We start from the raw sequence: 27,204 nt of genomic DNA on the forward strand, positions 1-27,204 counted from the left end.
GTTGATAGAATGCAATTAGTGCCATTGTGGAACTGGTAAAAAATCATGTCCAGTGCAACTGTCTAGGCATGGTTGAAATTTTGAGCAAATGCCAAGGAGTTTTAATCAGCAGATTCATGTCATTTTCTCAAAGCCGGCACAGTGGAACAGCTCAACAATTGGAAATGTATAATATTGAGTATTCAATAATTAATACATGCCACATCCACAAACCTGCTAAGAGAAAAGCACGTAAGAGTTGTCAATGCTGATTCAGAACTCAGAAGTCAAAATGCCTAGTGCCAATTAAAAATTAGAGGGCCTTGTCCCTGAGTTAAAACCTTGAGTTTGCAGAACTGAGGCAGGTTGTCTACTTGTAAGACTATCAAAATCTGAAGTTTTCTCCACACAAATCAAAAAGAAAAACCACCATAAAAAAGAAAGATAAAGGATAGAAAAAAACCGGCATAATTGCAGATGGCTTCTACCAGCAATTATGAAGAGCTTCCTGGCTGCCTGGGGAGGCTAGCAGAAGGTTCCAACTCCAGTCCTAGTAGCAGCGACAAGGTGCATAGGCTTAAAGTTAAAGTCATCATTAACATTCTGAGGCACTTTCTGCAGTTCTCTTTGAAGTGGCATATAGAAGACAACAATGTACGAGTTCGGTTGAACCAAATTATGGATGGTATTCACGAAGTCATTCAGGACTGTCAGCTGCATGATTCAAACACAAGTCAGGTCGCAGGAAATGAAGATTGCAGATCGTCAAGGTCAAACCATGAATCCGTGGTTTCTCATTTGAAAAAAGTGAAGGACATTAAGCCAGTTATGCTGGAAATCTGCTCAATTGCTGATGTAACCACCTTCGGAAAAAGGGACACTTTCAGATCTATTAAAACCAAAAATACGTTTTTGTCCCTCAAAAATTTTCCAAGAAGCATGATGCCGTCCCTGATCAACTCTCAGATCGCCAGAAGACTGGAGTTCTGCACTTTGAATGTGGTAAGCTTTGTTGACTCTCTCCTAGATAATCTGAAAGATATATTAAGCCACAATGCTGACCTTGTTACTCCAGTTGAGGAACAAATTGGAGGCCTTGAATGCAAGCTGAGATTTTTCAGAAATTTTCTTTGGTTTATAGCTAACCGGTGCATTAAGCAAAGGAAACTGACAGATCTCCGACTGTACACTGAAAATTTGGCAGTATATGTGGCTTGTCTAATTTACTTCTGTTTGGTGGATGACAAAATGCATGAAAACATGGTACAAGAAATGAAAACTAAGCTTGTAGATTTGGTAGAGAAGATCAATCCGCTTAAGCCCGAGGCAAGAAAAATTTATCTAGGAGCCTTGAAAACTTCGAAAAAATCACATGATGGTAGCCCAATCATTGATCAACAATATCTGGCATTTGTTGATTATCTCATTGACAATCTAAGGGAGGTGTCCAGAAATCAGGCCCTTTTCCTTTTTGCTGAAGAGGATCAAATGGAGATCCTACTTGATGAGCTGAAATTATTGAGATTGAGTCTCATGGATCCACCACTTTATGAAGACTCAGATAACGTCAGAGCACTTACGGTTCAGATAAAAGCTGTCATGAACAAGATTGGACATTCCTTTTACTTTTTCTACTTGAGCGAGATCAACAAAGACATGGCTGGGCAGCTAAATCTTGTACTGTCAGGTATTCTCAAAGACATTGAACGCGTCAAGGGTCAAGCCGCAGATTGCTTTGATAAATTCATAATGAAATCATGGAGATCCAACTTCCCCAGAACTAATGAACCAGGCTTCATTGAGTTTCTGATGAAGAAACTTAAGGAGCAACTGCACCATGAAGAATCACAAATTCGGCCATTCAAGCATCAAATTGGTGTAGCATGTGAAGAACTAGAGTCCCTCAGAATAGATATTACTGAAATTGGCAAGCAGTTGAATCATAACGAAGAGCTGAATGTTCTCCTGGAACTTTATAAAGATATCTCATACCAGGCTGAGTATATTGTGGATTCATTAGAAGCCGAAGCAGGTTCTCTCTGGTGCCATAAGTTGGGACTATTTAATGTCATTAAGGAGATTAGGCATATTCATAAAAGGTTAAAAGCTATCAGGAAGGAGGAGATCAGCAATGACACTCCTGCTCCTGTTTTAGCACAAGCAAACTTTCCAAACATTGAGGCGATGCCAGACTATGAGAATGATGTAGGACAGAAAACAGAGGAGACTACTATACAACTAGTTGGTTTTGAAGTTGCAGCAGAAAAGATAAAGGAACAGCTTACTAGAGGATCAAATCAGCTGAATATTCTCACAATTGTTGGCATGCCAGGAATAGGTAAAACAACTCTTGCCAACTCATTGTATAAAGATCATTCAGTTTCCTTTTCTTTCCATACTCATGCCTGGTGCTGTGTTTCCCGAGTTTATCACAAGCAAACCTTGTTACTTGAAATATTGGGCCAAATCAACAGGAACTTTAACCGAAACCCTGGAGTTGCTGGCAAAGACTATGTTGAGATGCTCTACAAAAGTTTAAAGGGAAAGAGGTATCTTTTGGTGATAGATGATATATGGGACATTGAGGCATGGAATGATCTGAAGGAAGTTTTTCCTGATGACCATAATGGAAGCAGGATTTTATTTACAACGCGGAACTATAATATAGCTCTGAAAGCAAACAGTGTTCCCTATGCTCTTTCTCCTCTCTCAGATGAAGAGAGTTGGCAATTATTATGCATCAAGGTTTTTGAGGAAGAAATGTGCCCATCAGAACTTTTGCAAGTCGGAAAGAGGATTGCAAAAATTTGCAAAGGATTACCACTTTCTGTGGTCTCAGTTTCTGGAACTCTAAAAGCAATAGAGAGAGAACAGGATAGATGGGAACAGGTTGCAGAAAGCCTGTGGTTGAAAGAACCTAACAACCCATTAGGCCAGCATTCTGGCATATTGGAACTTTGCTATCACCATTTACCAAATTTCTTGAAGCCGTGCTTCCTCTATTTTGGAGGATTTCGAGAGGATGCCGTGATTCCAGTGTCCAAGCTCCTTTGGTTATGGATTGCAGAAGGATTTATCCATCAAACAAACCCAAGCCAGAAAAGCTTAAAGAATGAAGCAGAGAATTTTTTGAACGATCTAATTGACAGAAACCTTGTGATGGTTGCAGAAAGAAGTTCCAGAGGTAGAGTCAAATCATGCCATGTTCATGATCTTTTACATGATTTTTGCTTGGCAAAATCTGAAGAAGAAAATTTCCTGCTTCACATGAAAAGGTATGATCAACGCTTGACTACTTCTGCAGATTCTGTAATGCATCAAGCATATCGTTTGTGCATACATTCTGACAAGTATGTTGTTCCCCCGGGGCCTTTACGTGCTCGGTCTTTGTTCTTCTGGTCGTTCTTGTTAAATGATCGTTCTTCGATGCTTACTTGTGCCTTACAATTTAGACTACTCTGGGTGTTGGACTTGAGCCATATTCACGTTGTTAGTGGAGTTGATGAGCAGGACTTTATTAAGATCACTAACTTGGTTCATTTGAGATACTTAGCAATCTGGATTGGCTGTCAATCTATTCCATCTGAGATAGAGAACCTCCAGAACCTGGAAAGTTTGATTTTAATGAAGAGTTCAACCCGTTATTTTTCTATCAAATTACCAGACACTATTTGGAACCTGGTAAATTTGAGGCATCTCAATGTGAGGAAAAACGATTATGAGTTGGTCTGCTTTTATTTACCATATTTAACAGATCATTTCTGGGACCTCCGGCTGGATAAGTTAGAATCTATATCCACTATAGAGGTTTACTCTGGCTATGTGTTTGAGCATCTCATGAGTGTGACACCCAACCTACGAAAATTATCATGCATGCTCAGAGGCCCTTGCTTTCCTTCAATTAGTGAGTTGAATCAGGTTGAAGAACTCAATTTATGTTTTTGGTTTGAGGTGGAACATCCATTGCAGTTCAATTCTGCATCAAATCTCAAGAAACTGACTCTGTCTAATATGCGCCGACCATGGGATGAAATTTCATTCATTGGGGAGCTACCAAATCTTGAGGTTCTCAAATTAAACGAAGGAGCATTTGTGGGGCGACAATGGGACATGGCAGAAGGGGGATTCCAGAAACTCAAATTCTTGAAGTTGTGTAAGCTAGACATTCAAGTATGGAATGCCTCCGCTGACGACCTTCCCTGCCTTGAGAGACTTGTATTGCATGGTTGTTTGTCTCTCTGGGAAATCCCTTCTTCAGCTTTAGCAGAAATGAGCACTCTCCAGTCAATCGAGATTATAAAGTGCATGAGTCCTGTATGGCAATCTGCCATGCAGATTCTCAATGAACAACATGAGATGGGAAATGATGAGTTCAAAGTCTCTTTCTTTCGTTAGTAATGGGATTTGGTAGAATGTTGTGGTCTACTTTCAGATTATCTTTTTCAGTTTCCTGTTGTACGAAGACAATGTTATGTAAGCAGTATTCCAATTGTTCGTTGAAACTAAATTGCTGACTTGTTTTTGGTGTAAGTCAGGAGGAGGTTTCGAATTCGGGATACCTCAGTTACACTCCTTTTTTTTTAAATTATTATTGTCTTTTTTGTGTTTTATTTCCCCAATTTGTCCTTCAGATTTACATCAGTTACACTTCCTTGTATCATTTTAAGTCAGACAATAATAGATGCGTTGATTATTCCACGGGATAATTTCAAAAACCTCCCTTGAGATTTTTCTTAATATCATTTGGCACTTCTAAAGTTTTCAAAATCTCACTTATCTCTCTTGGCACCTTGAAAAGGCTATATGTTATTTTCAATGCTCACAAATTGACGACATTTCACTTGCATCCTTAATAATTATCTAACCAAAAAGAGAAATTTTAACCCAAAAAGTATAAACAAAAAATAACCTAATGACCATTCAATATTAGTCTATATTTCTCTATATCCAAGTGGAGGTGGGGCAACAAAGGAGGTAGTTAATTTAAATTCAATAATGTCAACCGCTTTAAAAGGATTTGGTAAGTAATCTATGCTTTCAAAATTTTTGCAATATGGATTTAACAAAGTCAAGCAATTTTTTTCGGAAGAATGTGTTAATACGTGATGTAATTAAAGTTATGCTCAAAATTAAAGTAATCTTTTTTATACACGTGGTTTGCATGTAAAGCCTACTTATAAAAAAATATTATAAATAGGCCAGTATTAAAAAGATTAATGAAAAAATGATCTCATGATCAATTATCAAAATATTGCTTATGGTGTTTTTTCCCCCTATGAAAACAACATAGACAATTCGTAGATATTTTCAACTTTATTTTTAGCCTTATTTTAATTTTTATCGTTGATGTGAGTTTCATAAATAGGATAACATAAGGGTAGTCTTAGAAGTAAATTTTTTTTTTTTTATCTCTCTTGCTTTTCTCCCAATGGACAAAAAATGTCAATCTAAGAGAGATAACTGAAATTTTAGACACTTTAGGAATACTAAGTGATATTATGAGAAACTTCAAGAGAAGTTTCTGAAATTATTCCTTATTGCAAATTTGCAATTTTGTCTAGGATGAACTATACATGATCTCTGATATGCCATTTTTCCTGCCAAATAAGGAACTTAATAATATTAGTTCATTCCTTTTAGTTGAACCATTTAACTGTATTTCGAATGGTCATCCTAACATATATAAAAGAATTACATGCAACGCACTTTATTAGGCAAAAATATTGGTAACAAAAACTCAAGTAATCTTATGCTCATAAGATGACGATCAAAGATGTTGCTGTGTAGTGCTTGGGTAAGTGGATATTTGACATCATCAATTAGTACAATTTTGTGAATGTTTTCTTTTAAAATGATTACTCTAATCAAATGGGATTGATTACAACTCCCAACTCCCAACAATCTTCAGGACCTGTTTGGTTGAAATACACAACTTACATGTAAAGTTACTACCAACATTTTCAAACTTGGAATGGACTATTTTCAAATTTGGAATGGATTAGTCGATTCTACATTTCCAAACCTTCAATAGGGTTGCTTCCTAGCCCTACATCCAATGTTTCCCCATTGTAAAGGGCAACCTTGTGCCTTACAAACCTAGTGTATAACTGCTCCAATTGCACAACTAAAACATTATAGATGAATTTGAAATTGTAATAACTTGACTTGCTTGTCTAACAATTATGCCAATTATAATTTTTCACTTTTTAAACTGACCATCCTCCTATTGATTCGAAAGCTACTTCGATGCTTTGGATTAAAGTGGCATCGTTAGTTTTCTGGGAATGGCTATGTAAGTGGTAGATGTGATCTTTGACTAATTTTGTAAATAAAATCTATTTGTACGTTTTCCTGGGGTCAAATTGTGAGTTTACCAATTAATTAGAGGGCCAAAGTAAGATTTTGTTAAAGTTTCCTTCCAACCCATACGATCACCTTACGAGTCATGCATGTCTCATTTTCGTCGCTGTCCATATTTTTTCCCTTCCCCCCCCCCCCCCCCTTAAATTCTCCATATCCAAGAACAACCCCATGCTTAGCTGCCAAAATTGGCAAGGCTGGAGTGGAATTGGTCCCAAAGGATGGTCCTAATAAAAGGCAAAAATCTTCAATGGCCATTTTATGTAGAACTAATTGGTGTAAAAATTATGAGCACTTGAGTCCACTTTGGCCATTGAAATTGCCGAAGCAGCGTCCAAGTAGCACGGGGAATTGGCCCGTTTTCATGGGTCTGGGTACAAATTTTGGTAGCTTTTAAACTGCCCTCAAGGTGCTTAACATACCGCCCTGAAAGCGGAGTGGAAATCATGCTTTTTTGGATCCAGATCATTGTCAATGGCGGTGGAGACTGGTGGCGGTGGTGGTGGGGATGGGCCATGTGGTGGCACAGCAGATTCATCTCATGTTCCGAGAGCCACCAACTGGAAATGTATAATAATGAGTATTAAATGAAATCAATGCCTCATCCATGAACCACCTTAGTCAACTGCACTGAAAAATTTGTATGTCCATTGCAATTCAGATGTAAAAATGCCTAATGCCAACTAAGAAATTATAGTTCCTTTTCTTGCGGTGGAGTTCATTGAATCTTACATCCTCAGTTCTCACCTTGAGTTATCAGAATTCAGGCAGGTTAACTAGTTCTAAAACTATTCCTGAAACTAATAAAATCCGGAGTTTTCACCCCAGAAATAAGAGAATAAGGAGAGAAAAAGACGGGCATAATTGCAGATGGCTTCCTCTAGCAACATTCCACATCCTCTTGGCTACCAGAAGCTAGAAGAAAGTTTATACTCCCGTCCTGGTAGCGGAAAGGAGTAGCGTAGGCTTTCGGTCTCAATACATGTCAACAATAACAATTAAACAGTTCGTAATTTTTTTTTCCGAGGCCGATTACAGACCCAAATCGGATATCAAAAATATGAAATCTAAATCCAAGGGCTATTCCAGCAGGCTGTCAATTGAGCCTTATGATTGTACTTTACAAAGTCCAGATAAAAGAGATATTAAAATCAGAACTTTAGTCGTAATCTGTCCATCCAGATTCTAAACTGACGAAATCACGGGCCTTGGAATAGGAAACATACCAACCCAATTTGCGTGTTATATATTAGTGCATGACATTCATGACATGACAACAAAAACTAGCCCAAATAGAACTTTACAATTTGTTTCCAGCAAAACTAAGAGGAGAACCCATATGTTGAAAGGACAAAATATTTCCAGATTTAAACTGGAAGCAAATTTTGTTGTCATAAATCGTCCTATATTTTTTAACTGCTGTAATTATCTTGAACGTTTTTCCATATTTTGGAAGGCAGTTATTTTGTATTGGTAAGTTTGATTCTCTACACTGTGCATGTATCTTGGTTTGTTTGTTTTCAGTGGATTTTATAATGATTTACAGTAGAATAATAAGAGGTCTAAGTTTCAAATGATTTTTTTTTTTTTTGGGTCTCAAGAGTACATGGAAATAATAGGAAACTTCTAATCGAAAAAAAAAAAAAGCATTTGCAGAAAAATCTCATTAGGCTTCAAATCTCTCCAAACTAATGATACAAATCTTTTGCAGAAAAAAGATCTTATCGAAAATTTGCAGAAAATTGGCAAAAAGAATCTCATCGAAACAAACAAATGACAGCAAAACTGGCAAAAAGAATAAGGCCTATTTTGAGTGAATTCAATAGCAATGAGTGAGGAATTGTCTGGTTCTGTCTAACCAAATAATATAACAAGTATAATAATCGTATCAAACCAAATGAAAATACAATCGCATTGGCCTCCTATCCAAGTGATAACTTTTTTGGATTTTAGGTTTTATATCTATATTATTTATTGAGATGTACAAATGTAAGAAAATATTGAACAAAAAAGATGATGGATGACCTATGATGACATAAGAAAATCTATTTGAGTATTGCATATGCCACATAGTTTAAAAATAAACTCATAAATCATGCCTGCCTAAATATTTGCAAGCATTTAGGGCATAAAAGAACTATGGAATAAAATTGCACCAACATTATTATGCTCATATATAGAATACTTAGGCATATCCTTTTCAAGCAAATCAATACTTACAAGTCGATTCACAATTTACAGGAAAGTGTCAATGTAGCCAAATATCAACTAGAAATCGCAAACTTATGGACATAATAAAGTATGAATTATCATTCACCAATCTTCTAAGAATCTTCAACACTTGCACAATAGGACCACCCAATGGGTTTGGGTGCCCTGGATCAAATTGTCAATCTTGCTTGGTAGCCGTCGCTTCACCCAATTGTTACTTCATGAAACCTGGCTAAATCTAACTGGCTAGCCAACGACGACTTGCTTGTAAATAGTTTATGGAGGTTTTCTGCATTTAATCCTATCCTTTTCAAGCAAATTAATTATTCCAAATCCATTGACATTTTGTAGGTAGGAAAATGTCAATGTAGTCAAATATCAATCAGAAATCGCAAACATATGGACATAATAAAATATAAATCACCATCTACTAATCTATCCAAAATCTTCAACATTTGTGTAATGGAAAATAAGAGGAACCATTCAATAGGTTTGGACCAAATTGCCAATATTGCTTCTATGAGTTGTCACTTCATTCATGAAATTGGCTCCATGTCAAAGAATAACCAAGATCAGTTACATCATAAAACAACGACTTGACTCGCGAGTCATGATATTATTGCTTCTCCCAGTTGTTACTTCATGAAACCTGGCTGAATGAACTGGGTGCTTTCTCTCTCTAGCTGAGAGCTTTCCCTCCTCTGTGTAGGAGATTGAAAATTCAAAGAAAAGTGCCCGCCCAAAATACATCTGCATCCATTTCATGATACGTAATGTGCTGGATTCTACACAACATCACTGGTGAGCAATGAATCAAGAACTAGATCTTGAACAACATCTCCGTAGCAGTTAGAGAAACTGGGAGGTGGTGAAGGAGCTTCTAAAATGACAGGTTTCACTGACATTATCGGCTCTCTTATGTCTTTTATTTTATTTGCATCTGCATATATATAAATAGGTTTTTCTGTTCGTCTTGCCTACCTGGTAGTGCACTTACCTAGGGAAGTTAGTAGTCGGATTTCCCTTTCCCCCTGTGTTAGTCAGGCCCTGGCATTTGCTTTTCTGTATAAGTAAGGGTATCCCTCTAAAACTTCCAGTACACCATGGCTGATGAACTGGAGGAAGTTCTAAAGAAGTTTGCTTTATCTAACCTAGAGCAGAACGGAACATGGCTGGACATGGATGATATCAATCCGGGGTTAACTGAGTGCGAAAATAGCATTATTGGGAAGATTAGAGGAGAAAAAGTTGCAAATTTTACAGGTGTTAAGAATTTCGTGACTGCAGCTTGGGGTTACCCGAAAAATCTGGAGGTAGCGGAACTAGGTCCTAATTTGTTTCAGTTCACCATACCAGATGAGGAGAACAGACTGAGAATTCTGAATGGAGGACCATGGCTGATAGACAGTCAGATTCTAGTACTACATAGATGGGAGGCTGGGATTGAGGAAAATTCTGAGGCATTTAGGTTCGCCCCACTTTGGGTGCAAGTATGGAATTTACCAATCCACTGGATCTCGAAAGAGGCTGGAAAAAAGATAGGGAAAGTGTTTAAAGAGGTGAAGGAAGTTTTAGTCTCCCATACAGGAGGGAAGGAAGGGAAACATTTGAAGATGTTTGTGTGGGCAGACTTGACCCAACCGTTGCTACGGGGCACAGCTGTCAAGTTGAATGGGATGGTAAAATGGATTAACTTTAAGTATGAAAGAGTACCTGATTTCTGCTATAAGTGTGGGATTGTTGGACACAGTGAGAAGAAATGTAGGAATGTAGTGAACATTAAAAAAGGACAACAGGAGAATCAATATGGCCCCTGGCTACGAGCACAAAGTGGAAGAGGATCTCCACATAAGGAGGATATTCACAGCTCATATAATCCGGACAGGCAGGTTTGGGGGTTTCAAGATGGGGAATGGATCAGGAGGAGCAATGGTAAAAAAGTAGATCAGGGGGCCATTGCAAATAGGACTGAGGGTGTGAAGAGCTTGGACCTGACAAGGAAGGCATGCTCAGTAGGGGATCAGAAAGAGGGGCAGGATAATAGGATTCAGGAACCAAATGAAGAGGATGAGGTGATCCTGGATGCTCAGGAGACAGGTCCCTATAATAAAGGAACTGAAAAGATTAATAAAGAGTGCATCCTGGAGTCTGTCTCAACAGAGAGTGAGTTAGATAGTATGGTGCAAGTAGCAAGACCTATGGTTGTATCTGGTGATGCTAGTACCAGGATCCTGGACAGGAGTTTGGAGGTAAGGGATGACAAGTCTATGGACATGCTGCTGGATGAGGAAAGCCACAGTCAGGATAAGGAAAATGATGGGAAAATGATGAGGAAAGTAAGACTAAGAAATAAAAGAAGTGACAGTGATAGGCAACCTCTAGTGGATATTCAGAATAGGGATTCCAAGAATGGAGGAAATAGTAAGAGGAAGCTGCCAATAGCTGATGAGGAAATGCTGGATATGGAACAGAAGGAACAAGTTGGAAAACGATACAAAGGGAGTAATGAGATGGAATTTTCTGATCAGATACTGAGGGGGGAAGAGACCAGCCCATCTTGGTCTCTCAACCATCAATGAGAGCTCTGGTGTGGAACTGCCAAGGTGCTGGGAGCCCCTTGACAGTTCCCCATCTGAAGGAGGAAAACAGACTCCTCTCCCCTAGTATTATTTTCCTTTGTGAAACAAAAAACAGGAAGACTTATATGGAGAAAGTTAAGAGGATTTTGAACTTTGATAATAGTTTTGTAATAGAGGCTATGAATAGGAGTGGTGGTATGGCACTCCTGTGGAAGAATGAAGCCAATATTTTAGAAGTACAAGGTACGGCTTTTACAATTGAAGTGAAAGTAGAGGACATAGAGAAAAAAGAGTGTTGGTGGTTGATTGGAATCTATGCAAGCTGTGATAGCCAAGTGAGAAGAGGTCAATGGGAGGTTCTGAATAGGAGGAAAGTTGGATGGGGGGATAAATGGATTATAATAGGTGACTTCAATGATATCACCTCTAATGATGAAAAATGGGGTGGAAGGAGGAGGGACTATAGAAGCCTTCAGGATTTTCAGGAGTTCATAAATGAGAACCAGCTTTTGGATGTTGGGTATCTGGGAAAACCTTGGACTTGGAGTAACAACTGGTATGGAAGTGGTGAAATTAAAGAGCGTCTGGACAGAGGCCTTTGTACATTAAAATGGTCTCAGTGCTATGGGGACGCCAAGTGTCTACACATTGAATCGATTGCTTCTGACCATAGTATGTTGTTACTTGAAACAGAGAAGGAAAGAAAGAGATGGAAAAAAAGATTCCAATTTGATAAAAGATGGCTACAACATAAGGATATTGGGGAAGTGGTAAAGAAGGCTTGGAGTGTCCAGTGCGAGGGAACTAGATGGTTCAAGGTAAAGGAGAAAATCAAGAACTGCAGGATAGAGCTTCTTAAATGGAGCAGCAGTAAGAAAGGGAACTCTCTGGATAGAATTAAATGGTGCAAAGAGCAGATTGAGGAAATTAAGGCATCAGAGGTTGAAAACAAAAGAATAAGAATTCAGGAATTGAAAGAACAATTGAAAGTAGCTTATGATAATGAAGAGGCCTATTGGAATCAGAAATCCAGATTGAGATGGTTAAAAGAGGGAGATAAAAACACCCAATTTTTTCATGCAACAGTCAAAGGAAGAAGAAGCAGAAACAGAATTCAGAAGTTGCAGAAAGCTAGTGGGGAGTGGACTTCTACTGAGGAAGAGTTAGGGAAGGAAATAGCAGACTATTATAAAGAATTGTTTAAGAGTTCAGGGTCGGTGGTGCCTGATGATATTTTAGAGGGAATCCCTGTATCTATAACAGAGCAAATGAATAGAGACCTGACTAAAGATATTGAGGAAGAGGAGATCAAGACTGCTTTCTTCTCTATGGAACCTAATAAGGCTCCTGGGAGTGATGGTATGTCTCCACTTTTCTTCCAAAAATTCTGGAACTCTATTAAACAGGACCTGGTAAGTGCGATTCAAGGTTTCTTCCATAATAATGTTATTCTTAAAGCCATTAATCATACAATCATCTCCTTAATCCCAAAAGTAGACTGCCCGTCAGAGATTAAACAGTTTAGGCCTATCAGCTTATGCCAAGTGGTCTACAAGGCCCTTGCAAAAATTCTGGTCAATAGGCTTAAACCTTTTCTTTCTAAGTGCATTAGCAAAAATCAGTCAGCTTTTGTCCCAGGTAGGCAAATCATAGATAATGTCATCCTTTCCCATGAATTGTTACATTTCCTGAAAAACAAAAGACAAGGGAAAGCTGGGATGATGGCAGTGAAACTTGACATGTCAAAGGCCTACGATAGGGTGGAGTGGGGTTTCTTGAAAGTGATAATGGAAAGAATGGGATTCTGTAACAAATGGATAACTTGGATTATTGCTTGTATTAGCTCTGTCACCTACTCTTTCAACATAAATGGTGATCAGAAGGAGTACATAACCCCAACCAGAGGAATAAGACAAGGTGATCCTCTTTCCCCATACTTGTTTCTGTTGTGCTCAGAAGGGTTGTCGAATCTGATAAAGAAAGCTAAGTTGGGGAAGCAACTGACAGGTATAAAAATCAGTAGAGGGGCACCAGCAATAACTCATTTGTTTTTTGCTGATGACTCTTTAGTATTTTGCAGAGCTAATGGTCAGGAAGCTGGGGTGTTAATGAGTATTCTCAAGGTGTATGAAAAGGCAACTGGTCAGCTTATCAACATGGATAAATCCTCAGTGTTCTTCAGTAAAAACACTATCCAAGTTGTAAGGGAGGAAGTCTGCCAAGCTATGGGATCTATTCAGCAGATAGGACAGGGTCAATACCTTGGCCTTCCAATGATCATAACAAGATCTAAGGGGCAGGTGTTTGGGTATATACGGAATGCTGTTGATAAGAAGTTGCAGAGTTGGAAAAATAAACTGTTAAGCCAAGCAGGGAAAGAAGTCATGCTTAAAGCTGTAGCTATGGCTATGCCAACCTACACCATGTCTTGTTTCAGACTGAGCTCTAAAATGTGCAGGGATATAAGTGCAAAAATGGCAGACTACTGGTGGGGGGAGTCAGAAGGAAAGAAAAGGATGCATTGGGTCGGTTGGAGTAAGATGACAGAATCCAAAAGTAAGGGGGGTATGGGATTCAAGGACTTGCAAGGCTTCAATAGAGCTCTTCTGGGCAAGCAAGTTTGGAAGTTGTTAACTCAACCAAACCTGCTAGTCAGTAGGGTATTGAAGGAAAAATACTACCCCAGGCAATCATTATTCACCAGTAAAGTCCCTCAAAATGCTTCTTGGATTTGGCAAAGCATTGCTGAGGTGCGCAAAGAAGTACAGAAGGGTATCAAAAGGAAGATTGGAAATGGCAAGGCTACGAGTATCTGGGAAGATTGTTGGATTCCAGACAGTAAAAGTGGGAAACCAACAACATCAAGACCACCTGGTTGTCATTTAGAGCATGTGTCAGATCTTATCATCAACAACAGATGGAATGCTGTCTTGATATTCAGAATATTCAATCAGCAAGATGCCGAAAGAATACTGAGGATACCTATAAGCTTTACAGGGAAAGAAGATGGGCATTACTGGATTCATTCTCAAACTGGACATTACACTTCTCAATCTGGATATAAGACTTGGTTGAAGGAGAAGGAGCAGGAACGTTTAGGAAGGAGGGAGGAAGCAGGGACTAGCTATGAAGGATCTATAATGAGAGTTTGGAAATCACTATGGAAGCAGAAAGTGTGTCAAAAAATGAAAGTATTCATATGGAAATGTCTGCATGGAGGACTCCCAGTGAGAGGTGAAATTTACAGAAGAACGAAACAAGGAAATCCCTTATGTGCAGCGTGTGGTGAAGAGGATGAAACAGTAGAACACATGTTGCTACAATGCATCAAAGTACAGGAAGTTTGGAAGCTAGCGCCTGTACAATGGGATGGTATACAGAATGTATCTTACTGTTTCATGAAATGGTGGACTGCAATCATGGAAGCTCAGAAAGAGAGAGGAGGAGAGGACCATGCGAACCTTACCATTAATATTCTCTGGCACATTTGGAAAGCCAGAAACGAGAGGGAGTTTGATTGTAAGGAAAAAGAGCCTCATAGAGTAATACAAAAAGCTGTGAAGAGTTGGACGGAATTTGAGGAGGTCAACAAAGGGAAGGAGAGTAGAAAGAACACTCAGGGAACAGAAACTCTGGAATATGCTGAGCAAGTCCAAAGACAGAGTGAGAACCAAGCCGGGCTGATGATCAAGGTCCACACCCACCTAGACAGAAGGCAACAAATGGTGGGAATTGGAGTCACTGTGACAGACTTGGCAGGTTGTCTACAAGCGAGCTGGGCTTTAAGGGAAAGAATGTCAGGAGACACAATGCAGGACCTTGCTGGTGCGGTGAGGCTTGCACTTCTGAATGCTATCAATCAAGGCTGGACATGTATTAAAGTGGAGCTGGAGGATAGTGAGTTGATTGAGTGCATTATACATTCAAGAACAAGCAATCAACAGATGGCTACTCTGGTGGAGGATATTCAGTCTATAAGTAATCTGTTCCAAAAGTGTACTTTCTCTTTTGCTGAATCAGGTTTCGTAGGTAGTATCAAATTGAGCATGTATGCTCTAACAATCTTAGTTGATGAGGAATGGGTGAATCCCAACTTAAAGTGCTAAGCACTAATGTTTAGGTAGGACCTTTGTCCTGATGAATGGACCTTTGTCCAAATCTGTACAAATTTGAGTAATTTATAAAGCTATCGTTTCGAAAAAAAAAGAAACCTGGCTGAATGTAATAGCCAACGACAGCTTAGACTTGACTCAAGAGTCAAGAAACCACTTTTTACTTCATGAAACCATCCAACGACGACTTGGACTAAGTCGTTATGGACAAGTTATGTACATAATTAAGTAGTTGTGCTTTCTTTCTTCAAAAAAAAAAAAAAATATTCTCCTTATCTTCCACAAAAGACATCCCAAGTAGACTCCCAAGTCTTCGGAGATGACAGTCCAGACAGGTATACATGGCAACAAAGTCAAGGCAATTTGAGATCAATTATGCTGACACTGGCTACCCTTTTGGCTGCCCTAAAGCTATGGTTACTATTGATGCGTAGCTAATGCGTATAAAAGTTGATATACAATTGTATTAGTATGACTATTCTAATTAATTTCTTAGCAGATGTTAAAAAAAGAAAAAGAAAAAGAAAAGAATGTCTTAAGATCTAAAATCAAATTGAAAGAAAGAAGGAAACAATCACAAAGGAGGATGTGACCAGTGAAGAGAAAGAAAAACAAAAATAAGAAGATTCCATGTTTTTTATTTGTGTGAATAAAGAAAAAGGAAGCAAACAATAAAAACTAAAAATGAAAAGAGGATGAAGTGAAGAACGAGAGAAATTAGAAAAAGGAGACGAAGAAGATAAAAACAGAGGAGGAACTCTATGCAAAAAAGCATAAAAGGAGGAATTGAACGCTGATACTCTTAACTTTTGTGATATTTCATTTTGACCCTTGGACATTTTGGGCAATAAAAAATGCCCTGATGCATTTTCCAAAACTTTAATCGTACCCTTAAATTTTACATTTCTGATATGGTATTATTTGTTAGCAATTTTATTACTAATTTTTCCTTTTATTTCTGCCAAATATTATTTTAAATATTAATATCTACTTATATTTGGTATTGGAACTCAATTTCAGGGAATAAAATAGCAAAACATAAAATAGAAGGGACTTTTTGAGGCAAATTACATCACACGTGAGAGCCCTCTGCAAAGCTCCATCAACGTGGGCCACAAGAGGGGACCAAAGCTGATTTCCTTTTCCTTCTGGGCTGATGAAGAGATGGCTGGTACGGGAAGTTCTAATAGCAAAAGGAAACAAGAGACAATTCGGCTAGGGCCCATCTTGTGTACTTCATTGGCTCAAGTCAGTAGGGGACCACTAGAGAGAGGAGGAGTCACTTCTTTTGGCTTTTAAAAAAAGGAGAAAACACGTACAGAAGGGACGGCTCTAGTTTTTAGCCTTTAGCATAGTTTTTAGTTTTCTTTTTCCTTACTGGCCTTTAACGCAGCCTACTGTTCGATAATATTTTTCAACGGAAAAAATATCTTTTATTTCTCGTTTCTTAGTGAAAAATTTGATACTTTTGCAATCAATTAATTTGCGTGGAGATTTAATTATGCGGTGTGACTAAGCCCTTCATCTAGTCAAGGATCAACTCGACGGCGCAGTCTCGAAAATCTGTGAGATCTAATTAGTTTTCACTCGTTTTTCAATTTATTAATATTTGCACGTTGTCTACTTGAATTTTCATGGGATTATTTTATTAATTGGATGTCAAGGGTCAGATGTTCAATGTAATTTATTAATCTCGTACCAAATTAATCAATTAAATCCGTAATTGTTTGATTGATTTATATTAGTGGCAACTGGTGTGTTTACACATTAGGGGAACGTGCAATCTAATTTAAATAACCCCCGTAGCGTGTTATTAATTAGGGCTAGGTTTTTCTAGTTATTAATGCAATTGAAAAATTAATTCCTACGGTCGTATCTAGGAGTATTTTCTGGTTAGGGGTGATCAATGGTCGTACCTTTGTTATCAATAAATTAAGGAAAAATTGGTCGTTAGAGTTCATCGGCGACTATAACTAGCCTATTAATAAATTAAGTGAACCTCTTTTGTATCGATGATCGGATAAATGGACTGTGTCTGAGTAGTTGTATCCTTGGCTAGAATTTATCTTTTCTTGATTTAATTCCTGTTATATTCGTGCTAGTTAATTATTTATTTTCAGTTGAATTGCTTAATTATTTTTAGTTTCACTCCGATAAAATCCCCATTTACCAATTGGAATTTCAAAGAAACAAATATCCCCAGTCCCTGAGGAGACGACCCTACTTGCCACTGCCTACTATTTAGTAATTTTTGTCAACTAATTAATTCTGGTATATCAGAATAAGCAAACTCTTCGGGAACAGGGTGAATCAAGTAACCCATTGCACACCTAGAGTCCCTGCTCCAGTACCTAGGATTAATTATTGACTGCTTTTAGTGGTATTTAGCTTATTATTATTATTATTATTATTGCACAGACTCGACAACCTGTCATTGTACAGAGGAGGAACTCTATGCAAAAAGCATAAAAGGAGGAATTGAACGCTGATACTCTTAACTTTTGTGATATTTCATTTTGACCCTTGGACATTTTGGGCAATAAAAAATGCCCTTATGCATTTTCCAAAACTTTAATCGTAGCCTTAAATTTTACATTTCCATAAATAGTTCAAGGCGGATTTAACACTAGGCTCATCAATTGCAGGGGTTTCGAATTGTAGAAAATGAAGAGCAAAAATGAAGAGACAATATTTATGATGATATGTGTAACATATCTACAGATATTATTGCATATCAACTAAATAATTTATAATCAACAGATTTATTCCATCGGGGTTTATGGCATCCTCTGACCCCTAAACGTGGCAACCGTTAACTTTTGCAATCAAGGAAGTACTAATAGATGATGTTGTTTCCCCTCTCAATCTTTAGATTTATAACTTGCTTTTCAGTAAGATTTTGCCTTTAAGAAGCTTCTCACTCTTGTGCTTAACTAAAGAAAGAAATATTCTGCATGATTAATTTACTTTGTTTTGAAAGGTCTGTCTAATGGATACTTATTGAGCATTGTTAAGATGTACTTGAAGTAATAAAAAATTAGGGGAAATGATTTTTGAAATAATTCTGGAAACAACAAAGAATTCTATATAATGAATTAATATAGTAGAAAACCTAAATTGGAAAAGAAAATAGAGAGAGAGAGAGAGAGAGATATTTGCCCTGCTATTCAACCCTTCCAAAAAAAAGCTCAACCACTAAAGAATTGATAGATACTTGGACAATTAACATATAAGAAATAAAAAAAAATATTCAACCCTTCCATTGAAGGTATGATACTCTCCATTTTGGGACTTTCCAAAATGTTTGTCATCTTACCAAAGTCAAAGTTATATTTGATCTCTCTTTACAATGCTATTAATTTTGAATTTTTTAAGACAATTTTAAAAAAAATCCACAAACATCACCATCAAACTACTAGTGTTAAAAAGTTGAAAAAAATGAGACAAACAATTTGGGATGGAGGAAATATAATAGTTATTCCTTTTTATACTATTTGTGTTTCTCTAATTTATCTCTCAATAAGCAAACATTTTTTTCATTAAATTTTTGGCAGTGCACCGGTAATATCTATAGAAACTGAACCTAGATTACGTGTTGGTATTTATATGCAAATTCTTTAGATATTGCAAAACCCTAGATTAGCATTTCAATTTTACTAAATGCTAATAGTATATCTCAATATTCCATATAATCGTTATAGTTTTTGTCAAAGAGCAAGGAGCCTGTGGAGTGGCATTCACAAAAACTAGTGCTATTTCTTTTTGCATAAACATTTCTGAACAAATGATTTAATAATACTATTATATAATAATAGTGTTTTCTTTGTGGTATTTCTCCAACTTTAATCTTCGATGTCGGTACAGATACTATTAGCTTCAGTAGCAAAGCTGGGATGTCAAGGTTAGGGGCTGTAAGTGCTTCAGTGTACAATTCAATATCACTGAGGCAAATTTATTTTTTTTCAATAGTACACAATGTTAAAGATATATATGGTACGCCGAAAAGGTATTGATCCAGTGATTAAGGTCCCAAGATTTAAATGTTCTAGGCTCAAATTTTTCTTTCTCTTCCTGGTTCTTAAATTCATATTTCCCCCCCTACAAAATTGTTTTTTTTAAAAAAGTACAACAGACGTGTCAATCTTTTCAAAATTATAAAGAGTATCAAGGACAATAATAATGTTCAAGCAATATATGATTCCAGTTTTTAATGCACTAAACAACTGTAGTTCTTAAAAATTTGATTCAAATAAAAATCATTCATTCTTTTTTTTTTTTTACGTGGAAAAAGTTGAAGATTCTTATTTTGTTTTAATTAAAATTAAATTTTAATTTTGGATGTCTTCATGTTTAAAATAAGTGATAAATCTAGTTACTTCATAAATTTAGGGGGCAACATAAGCGACAGAAGGAAATACAAGAAATTTCAAGTGGTGGTAATGCAAGACGAAATAAAAGTTTTAAAGTTTTTCAAGCCATCTTTAAAGACTCATCAAAGTTGAGGGGAGCAATTGCGTAACTCTCTCTGCGACCACTATAAAGCACTGCAGCGTGCAAAAGAACCTTCATCCCCAGAGCTCTGCCGGGTTTATCCATTCAGTTTTTCTTTGTTGACCTAATCTTCAATACCCATATTATACTTTAAAAGAAAAAAGCCCCAATTCCTCTGACATGCTGATGGATTTCTTACAATTTCTGCTGCTTCTTCTATCTCTAATTCCTGCAGCATATCTATGCCTGCACAAGCTTGCTATGAGAAAGAAGTCCCACAATGTGACAACCGAGTCTGGTGATAGGGTATAATTTGTTGGTAATTTTATTATTAATTTTCCCTTTTATCCCTGACAAATATTGTGTTAATTGCTGATATTTACTTATATTTGGTATGTGGACTTAATTTCAGGAATAAAGCAGAAAACTACCAAAAGGAGGGACTTTATGGAAAATATGGAAACTTTTAAGGGCTTCAATGCTTGGGTCCTTGAATTGGTGGGGACCACAAGCTAGTGGAAGGCATCTAGTCATTTGGACTCTAAAAAGAAAGCTACGGAAGGAGACTTGGGGCAAGAAGTACTTTGAAGGCTTTGTCCACATGTGTGGGGACCACGTAGAGAGCCTTTAGTTATCTTTCTTTTGTGGCTTAAATAGGGAGAACGTAGAGTAGCAGAGGGATATCTCTGGGTTTTAGTCTTTTAGTTTAGTTTTAGTTTTTCCCTTCTTCTGACTGGCCTCTGACACACGCCAGGTGTTCGACAAAATTCCCCAACGGGAAAAACACATTTTATTCCTTGCTTCTTAATAGAAAACGCTATACTTTTGCAATCCATTAATTCGTGTGATGATTTAATTATGCGGCGTGGCTAAGTCTTCCATCTAGTCAAGGGTCAACTCGACGGCGCAGTCCCGAAACTGTGAGATCTAATTAGTTTTCACGCGTTCCTTAATTTATTAATATTTGCACGTTGCCTGCTTGTATTTTCATGGGATTATTTTATTAATTGGATGTCAAGGGCCCGATGTTCAATGTGATTTGTTAGTCTCGTGCCAATTTAGTCAATTAAATCCGTAATTGTTTGATTGATTAATATTAGTGGCAACTGGTGTGTTTACACATTAGGGGAACGTGCAATCTAATTTAAATAACCCTCGTAGCGTGTTATTGGTTAGGGCTAGGTTTTTCTATTATTAATGCAATTGGGAAATTAATTCCTACGGTCGTACCTAGGAGTATTTTCTGGTTAGGAGTGATCAATGGTCGTACCTTGGTTATCAATAATTTAAGGAAAAATTGGTCGTCAGACTATAACTAGCCTATTAATAAATTAAGTGAACCTCTCCTGCATCAATGATCGGATAAATGGACTGTGCCTGAGTAGTTGCATCCTTGGCTAGAATTTATTTATTCTTGATTTAATTCCTGCTATATTCGTGCTAGTTATTATTATTTTTAGTTAAATTGTTTAATTATTTTTAGTTTCATTCCGGTAAAACCCCCCCTTTATCAATTGGACTTTAAAAGAGACAGATATCTCCAGTCCCTGAGGAGACGACCCTACTTGCCACTGTCTACTATTTAGTAATTTTTGTCAACTAATTAATTCTGGTATATCGGATTAAGCAAACTCTTCGGGAACAGGGTGAATCAAGTAACCCATTGCACACCTAGAGTCCCTGCTCCAGTACCTAGGATTAATTATTGACTGCTCTTAGTGGTAGCTAGGTTCTATATTCATTATTATTATTGCACAGGCTGACGACCTGTCAATTTTTGACGTCGTTGCCGGGGACTGGCGTTATTATTTGTTTCTTTATTAAGTTCATTTTTTTTGCTCTAATTTTCTGGTATTTTTCTAGTGTATGCCTAGGTCTTCTCGTACAGGTGAATTGGTTTTTGACCCTGAAGTAGAGAAAATCGCGCGTAGAACAAGGAAAGAAACCAGACAGCTCAGAGAGGAGCACTCCAGTGCTACATCTCAGAGACTTGAGCCCGAAGTTGAACCAGCAGATTCGTTTGGTGACACTTCAAGTGATTCGTACCAAGAGAACTTCGCCATGGCAAACACACAAACATTAAGGGAGTTGGCTGCTCCAAACTTGACCCAACAACCCCTCTGCATAACTTTCCCTCGCCTTAGTGAGAATGCAGCTTTTGAACTAAAACCTGGTTTAATACAATTGTTGCCTACTTTTCATGGTCTGCCAGGAGAGGAACCCCACAAACACATGCAGGAATTTGATGTGGTGTGTTCGAGTATGAAGCCTTCGGGAGTAACTGATGAACAAATTAAATTAAGGGCCTTCCCTTTCTCTCTCAAGGATTCGGCAAAGGACTGGTTATACTGTCTACCTGCAGGCATTATCACCACGTGGCCAGAGATGCAGAGAAAATTTTTTGAAAAATATTTCCCTGCATCCAGAGCTGCTAGTTTGCGAAAAGAAATATGTGGCATCAAGCAATTTCACGGAGAATCCTTATACGAATATTGGGAGAGGTTCACCAGGCTGCGTACCCGATGCCCTCATCACCAAATAAGTGATCAACTGCTGATTCAGTACTTCTACGAGGGGCTACTGATGAACGATAGAAATATCATTGATGCAGCAAGTGGTGGTGCACTGGTGAATAAGACTACCCAGGAGGCATGGGACTTAATCGAGCGAATGGCAGAGAATTGCCAGCAGTTTGGTACGAGAGCAGATGTTCCTACGAGAAAGGTCAATGAGGTAAGTTCATCTTCCATTGAACAGCAGTTATCGGAATTAACCTCATTTGTTCGACAGATAGCTGTAGGAAATGCACAGCAGGCCAAAGTGTGTGGGATTTGCACGAATATTGGTCATACCACTGACTCGTGCCCACAGTTACATGAAGAGGGAATTGAGCAAGCAAATATGGCTGGTAACATGCCCATGCCACGTAGACAGTATGACCCCTATTCCAACTCATACAATCCGGGTTGGAGGGATCATCCAAATCTAAGCTATGGGGGAAATAAGCAACAAAATTTCATCCCCAATAGACAGCAGGGCTTCCAGCAACAATATCAAACAAGGAATCAACCCTCCTCTACCTCAGGTATGTCCCTAGAAGACATGGTTAAAACCATAGCCTCTAATACTATGAAATTTCAACAGGACACTGAGGCCAACAATCAAGAGATGAAAGCACGTATGCAAAATTTGGAAAATCAGATGAGTCAATTAGCCTCAATTGTCAACCGACTAGACTCCCAGGGGAAGGGAAAACTTCCATCCCAACCTGAGGTGAATCCCAAGAATGTAAGTGCAATGACCCTCAGGAGTGGGAAAGAGGTTGAAGGTCCAGCACCAGTGGCTCCGAAGGACAAGAATGAGGACCGTATTGAGAAGGAGCTTGAGGAAGAAGGAACTCCTGGCACAAATGAAGAGGTACTACGTAACCCAGTGGGTCCAGTTAAGCCTAACCCACCACCTTTTCCTAGCAGGTTGGAAAGGCCTAAAAAGCAAGACAAGGAAAAGGAAATTTTGGAGATGTTTAGGAAGGTGGAGATAAATATCCCCTTACTTGACGCAATTAAGCAAGTACCCCGGTATGCCAAATTTTTGAAGGACCTATGCATCAATAGGAAGAAATTGAGGGGAGATGAAAGGATAATCGTGGGAGAGAACGTATCTGCAGTGCTTCAAAGAAAACTTCCACCAAAGTGCGGAGACCCGGGTATGTTCACTATTCCTTGTAAAATAGGGAACACTAGCATTAGGAATGCCATGTTAGACTTAGGAGCCTCTATAAATGTGATGCCCAAGGCTATATATGCTTCTCTGAATTTGGGCCCCTTAAAAGAAACTGGCATTATAATTCAATTGGCTGATAGGACTAATGCTTATCCTGATGGGGTGATAGAAGATGTGTTAGTACAAGTGAACAATTTAGTGTTCCCTGCTGATTTTTATATTCTTGATATGGGTGATGAACGTTCTCCAAATCCATCACCAATTTTGTTGGGGAGGCCCTTCTTGAGCACGGCTCGTACAAAAATTGATGTTAGTAAGGGCACCCTAACGATGGAATTTGATGGAGAAATAGTTCATTTCAGTATATTTGAGGCCATGAAATATCCGTGTCATTCTAATGCTGTTTTTGCTGTGAGTATAATTGACCCTTTGGTGCAAGAAGTATTTGAGATTGATGGCAGGGATGAATTGGAGGTAGCAATCACCAAGCATTTGGATCTGGAAGCAGCATGCGAAATGGAGTTAGACATCAATTTGCAAAGAATGGTTGGAGCCTTGCATTCACTAGGCCAAAGTCCTCTAAGGTATGATGTTGCTCCTATATTTGTGCCTGAACCACACCTAAAGCTATTACCTTCTATCGTGCAGGCACCTGAAGTGGAGTTGAAGCCTCTGCCCGAGCATTTAAAGTATGCCTTTCTAGGTGAAAAAGAGACGTTACCAGTGATAATATCATCCAAATTATCACCCACGGAGGAGGATAAGCTGCTACGGGTTCTAAGGGAGCATAAGGAAGCTATAGGTTGGACAATTGCAGATATCAAGGGTATAAGCCCGTCTGTGTGCATGCATCGAATTCGCTTGGAAGAGGATGCTAGGCCGATAAGACAACCACAAAGGAGATTGAACCCCATCATGATGGAAGTGGTCAAGAAAGAGGTAATCAAGCTTCTGGACGTAGGAATTATTTTCTCTATCTCAGACAGCCCATGGGTAAGTCCGGTCCAAGTGGTGCCAAAGAAAGCAGGGGTAACTGCGGAAGAAAATCATGAAGGGGACCTTGTTCCAATTCGAAAGCCTACGGGTTGGCGCCAGTGCATCGATTACCGTAAATTGAACGCAGTGACCAAGAAGGATCATTTTCCCCTTCCATTCATTGATCAAATGGTTGAAAGGTTAGCCTGTCGTGCCTATTATTGTTTTTTAGATGGTTTCTCTGGTTATTTTCAGATAGCAATTGCGCCAGAGGATCAAGAGAAAACAACTTTCACTTGCCCCTTTGGCACTTTTGCCTATCGAAGAATGCCTTTTGGATTGTGTAATGCCCCTGCAACATTCCAGAGGTGCATGATTAGCATTTTTTCTGAGTATGTAGAGAGAATAATTGAGGTATTCATGGATGACTTCAGTGTCTATGGTGATAGCTTTGACGATTGCTTAGATAACCTGACATTGATTTTAAAAAGATGCATTGAGACTAACCTGGTGCTAAATTGGGAAAAATGTCACTTCATGGTTGAGCACGGGATAGTTCTAGGACATGTAGTGTCATCTAGAGGAATTGAAGTTGATAAAGCTAAAATAGATGTGATATCTGCTTTACCTTACCCCGTAACTGTACGGGAAGTTCGTTCTTTTCTAGGGCATGCAGGTTTCTATCGCAGATTTATCAAGGATTTCTCAAAGATCGGGGCACCACTTTTCAGGCTTTTACAAAAGGATGTCAGTTTTGAATTCGACGAGAAATGCGAAGAAGCGTTCGAGAAGTTGAAAAAATTACTCACTTCGCCACCTGTCATCCAACCCCCTGACTGGAATCTCCCATTTGAAATCATGTGTGACGCCAGCGATTACGCAGTGGGTGCGGTACTAGGTCAAAGAGTGGGAAAGGCAGCCCACGCTATATACTACGCATCTCGAGCCTTGAACGGAGCCCAATTGAACTATTCGACCACCGAGAAAGAGCTCCTAGCTGTAGTTTTTGCTTTAGAAAAATTTCGTTCCTATTTACTTGGTGCTAAAGTTATTATTTTCTCTGATCATGCAGCCCTGCGGTATCTGTTGACCAAGAAAGAGGCAAAACCGCGACTGATAAGGTGGATATTGTTGCTACAGGAGTTTGACTTGGAGATCAGAGATAAGAAAGGGGCAGAGAATTTGGTAGCAGATCACTTGAGTCGGGTACAAGTCACCAAGGACGATATCCCGTTGAGAGAAACCTTCCCTGACGAGCACTTATTTTCTGCTAATTTAATTTTGCCCTGGTATGCAGATATTGTTAATTTTCTAGTTACTGACAAGTTTCCTGCAGGATGGCCTAAGGCAAAAAGGGATAAGTTAAGGAGTGAAGCAAAATCTTACATCTGGGATGACCCTTACCTCTGGAAACGTGGTGCCGACCAAATCATTCGCAGATGTGTGAGTGAAAATGAATTCCAGTCTATTTTAGCTTATTGTCACTCTTTTGCATGTGGAGGTCACTTTGGACCAAAGAGAACTGCTCGTAAGGTTTTAGAGAGTGGATTTTATTGGCCGACCCTCTTTAAGGATACCTACCTATTTTGTAAATCATGTGATAAGTGTCAACGAGTAGGTAATATTTCTCGAAGGGATCAAATGACCCAGACCCCAATGATTTTTGTTGAGATTTTTGATGTTTGGGGTATTGACTTTATGGGCCCTTTTCCTTCATCTTTTGGTTTTTTATATATATTGCTTGCTGTAGACTATGTCTCGAAATGGGTGGAAGCAAAGGCCACCCGTACTAATGATTCCAAAGTAGTTGCAGAATTCGTCAAGTCCAATATCTTTGTCCGATTTGGGATGCCGCGAGCAATTGTAAGTGATCGGGGTACCCATTTCTGCAACAAGACAATTGCTGCACTTTTTAGGAGGTACGGTGTCTTGCACAAAGTCTCCACGTCTTACCACCCGCAGACAAACGGTCAGGCGGAAGCATCGAACCGGGAGATCAAGTCAATTTTGGAAAAGATGGTTCGACCCGACAGGAAGGATTGGAGTATAAGACTTGACGATGCCTTGTGGGCATATAGAACGGCGTACAAGACGCCAATCGGCATGTCCCCTTACCGTTTGGTATTTGGGAAGCCATGCCACCTCCCTGTCGAGTTCGAGCATAGAGCATTTTGGGCGGTCAAGCAATGCAACATGGATATCGAAGAGGGCGGAATTCAAAGGAAGCTACAGTTACAAGAATTAGAGGAGATTCGCAATGAAGCCTACGAGAATGCTGTGATTTATAAGGAGAAAAACAAGATTTTTCATGACCAACAGATCTCTAGGAAGACGTTTGAATGTGGACAAAAAGTTCTACTGTATCACTCCAAATTGAAGTTATTTCCAGGTAAGCTACGCTCTCGTTGGATTGGTCCCTTTGTTGTAACTAATGTCTTTGATTATGGTGCAGTGGAAATCCAGAGTCTAAAGACGGAGAAGAAATTTGTGGTGAATGGTCATCGCCTCAAGCCATATTATGATGAGGTTCCAGTTGAGCGGGTAGAGATGATGCATTTGGAGGACCCAATTTGCTTGGTTTAAGCAAATTATGGGCGATGTCTAGCCAAAGACACTAAAGAAAGGCGCTAGTTTGGGAGGCAACCCGAATATTAGTTTTGTTATTTCTAGTTGTTCTTCTTTAGCATTGGGTCATTTACTCGTTGGGTAGTATCTGTATTAATATTTTCTTCACTGCAATCAGGAAGACCGATCTTGGCGTGCCCACGCGGTGT

General features: G+C 38.7%; 2 protein-coding genes across 2 annotated transcripts; both read left to right on the forward strand.

Moving 5' to 3' along the window:
- The first annotated feature begins 456 nt into the window (after positions 1-456).
- Positions 457-4,374, forward strand: LOC113752396 (putative late blight resistance protein homolog R1A-3). The gene has a single exon (XM_027296509.1). The coding sequence runs from the start codon at positions 457-459 to the stop codon at positions 4,372-4,374; it is 3,918 nt and encodes a 1,305-aa protein (XP_027152310.1).
- Positions 4,375-11,125: 6,751 nt separating this feature from the next.
- On the forward strand, positions 11,126-15,235 carry LOC113752397. Its single transcript, XM_027296510.1, has 2 exons — positions 11,126-11,801; positions 11,898-15,235. Exons 1-2 carry the CDS (start codon positions 11,126-11,128, stop codon positions 15,233-15,235), a joined length of 4,014 nt encoding a protein of 1,337 aa, XP_027152311.1.
- Positions 15,236-27,204: the final 11,969 nt, after the last annotated feature.

This window comes from Coffea eugenioides, chromosome 11 (assembly GCF_003713205.1).
Source record: "Coffea eugenioides isolate CCC68of chromosome 11, Ceug_1.0, whole genome shotgun sequence".
Lineage (NCBI taxonomy): Eukaryota > Viridiplantae > Streptophyta > Magnoliopsida > Gentianales > Rubiaceae > Coffea > Coffea eugenioides.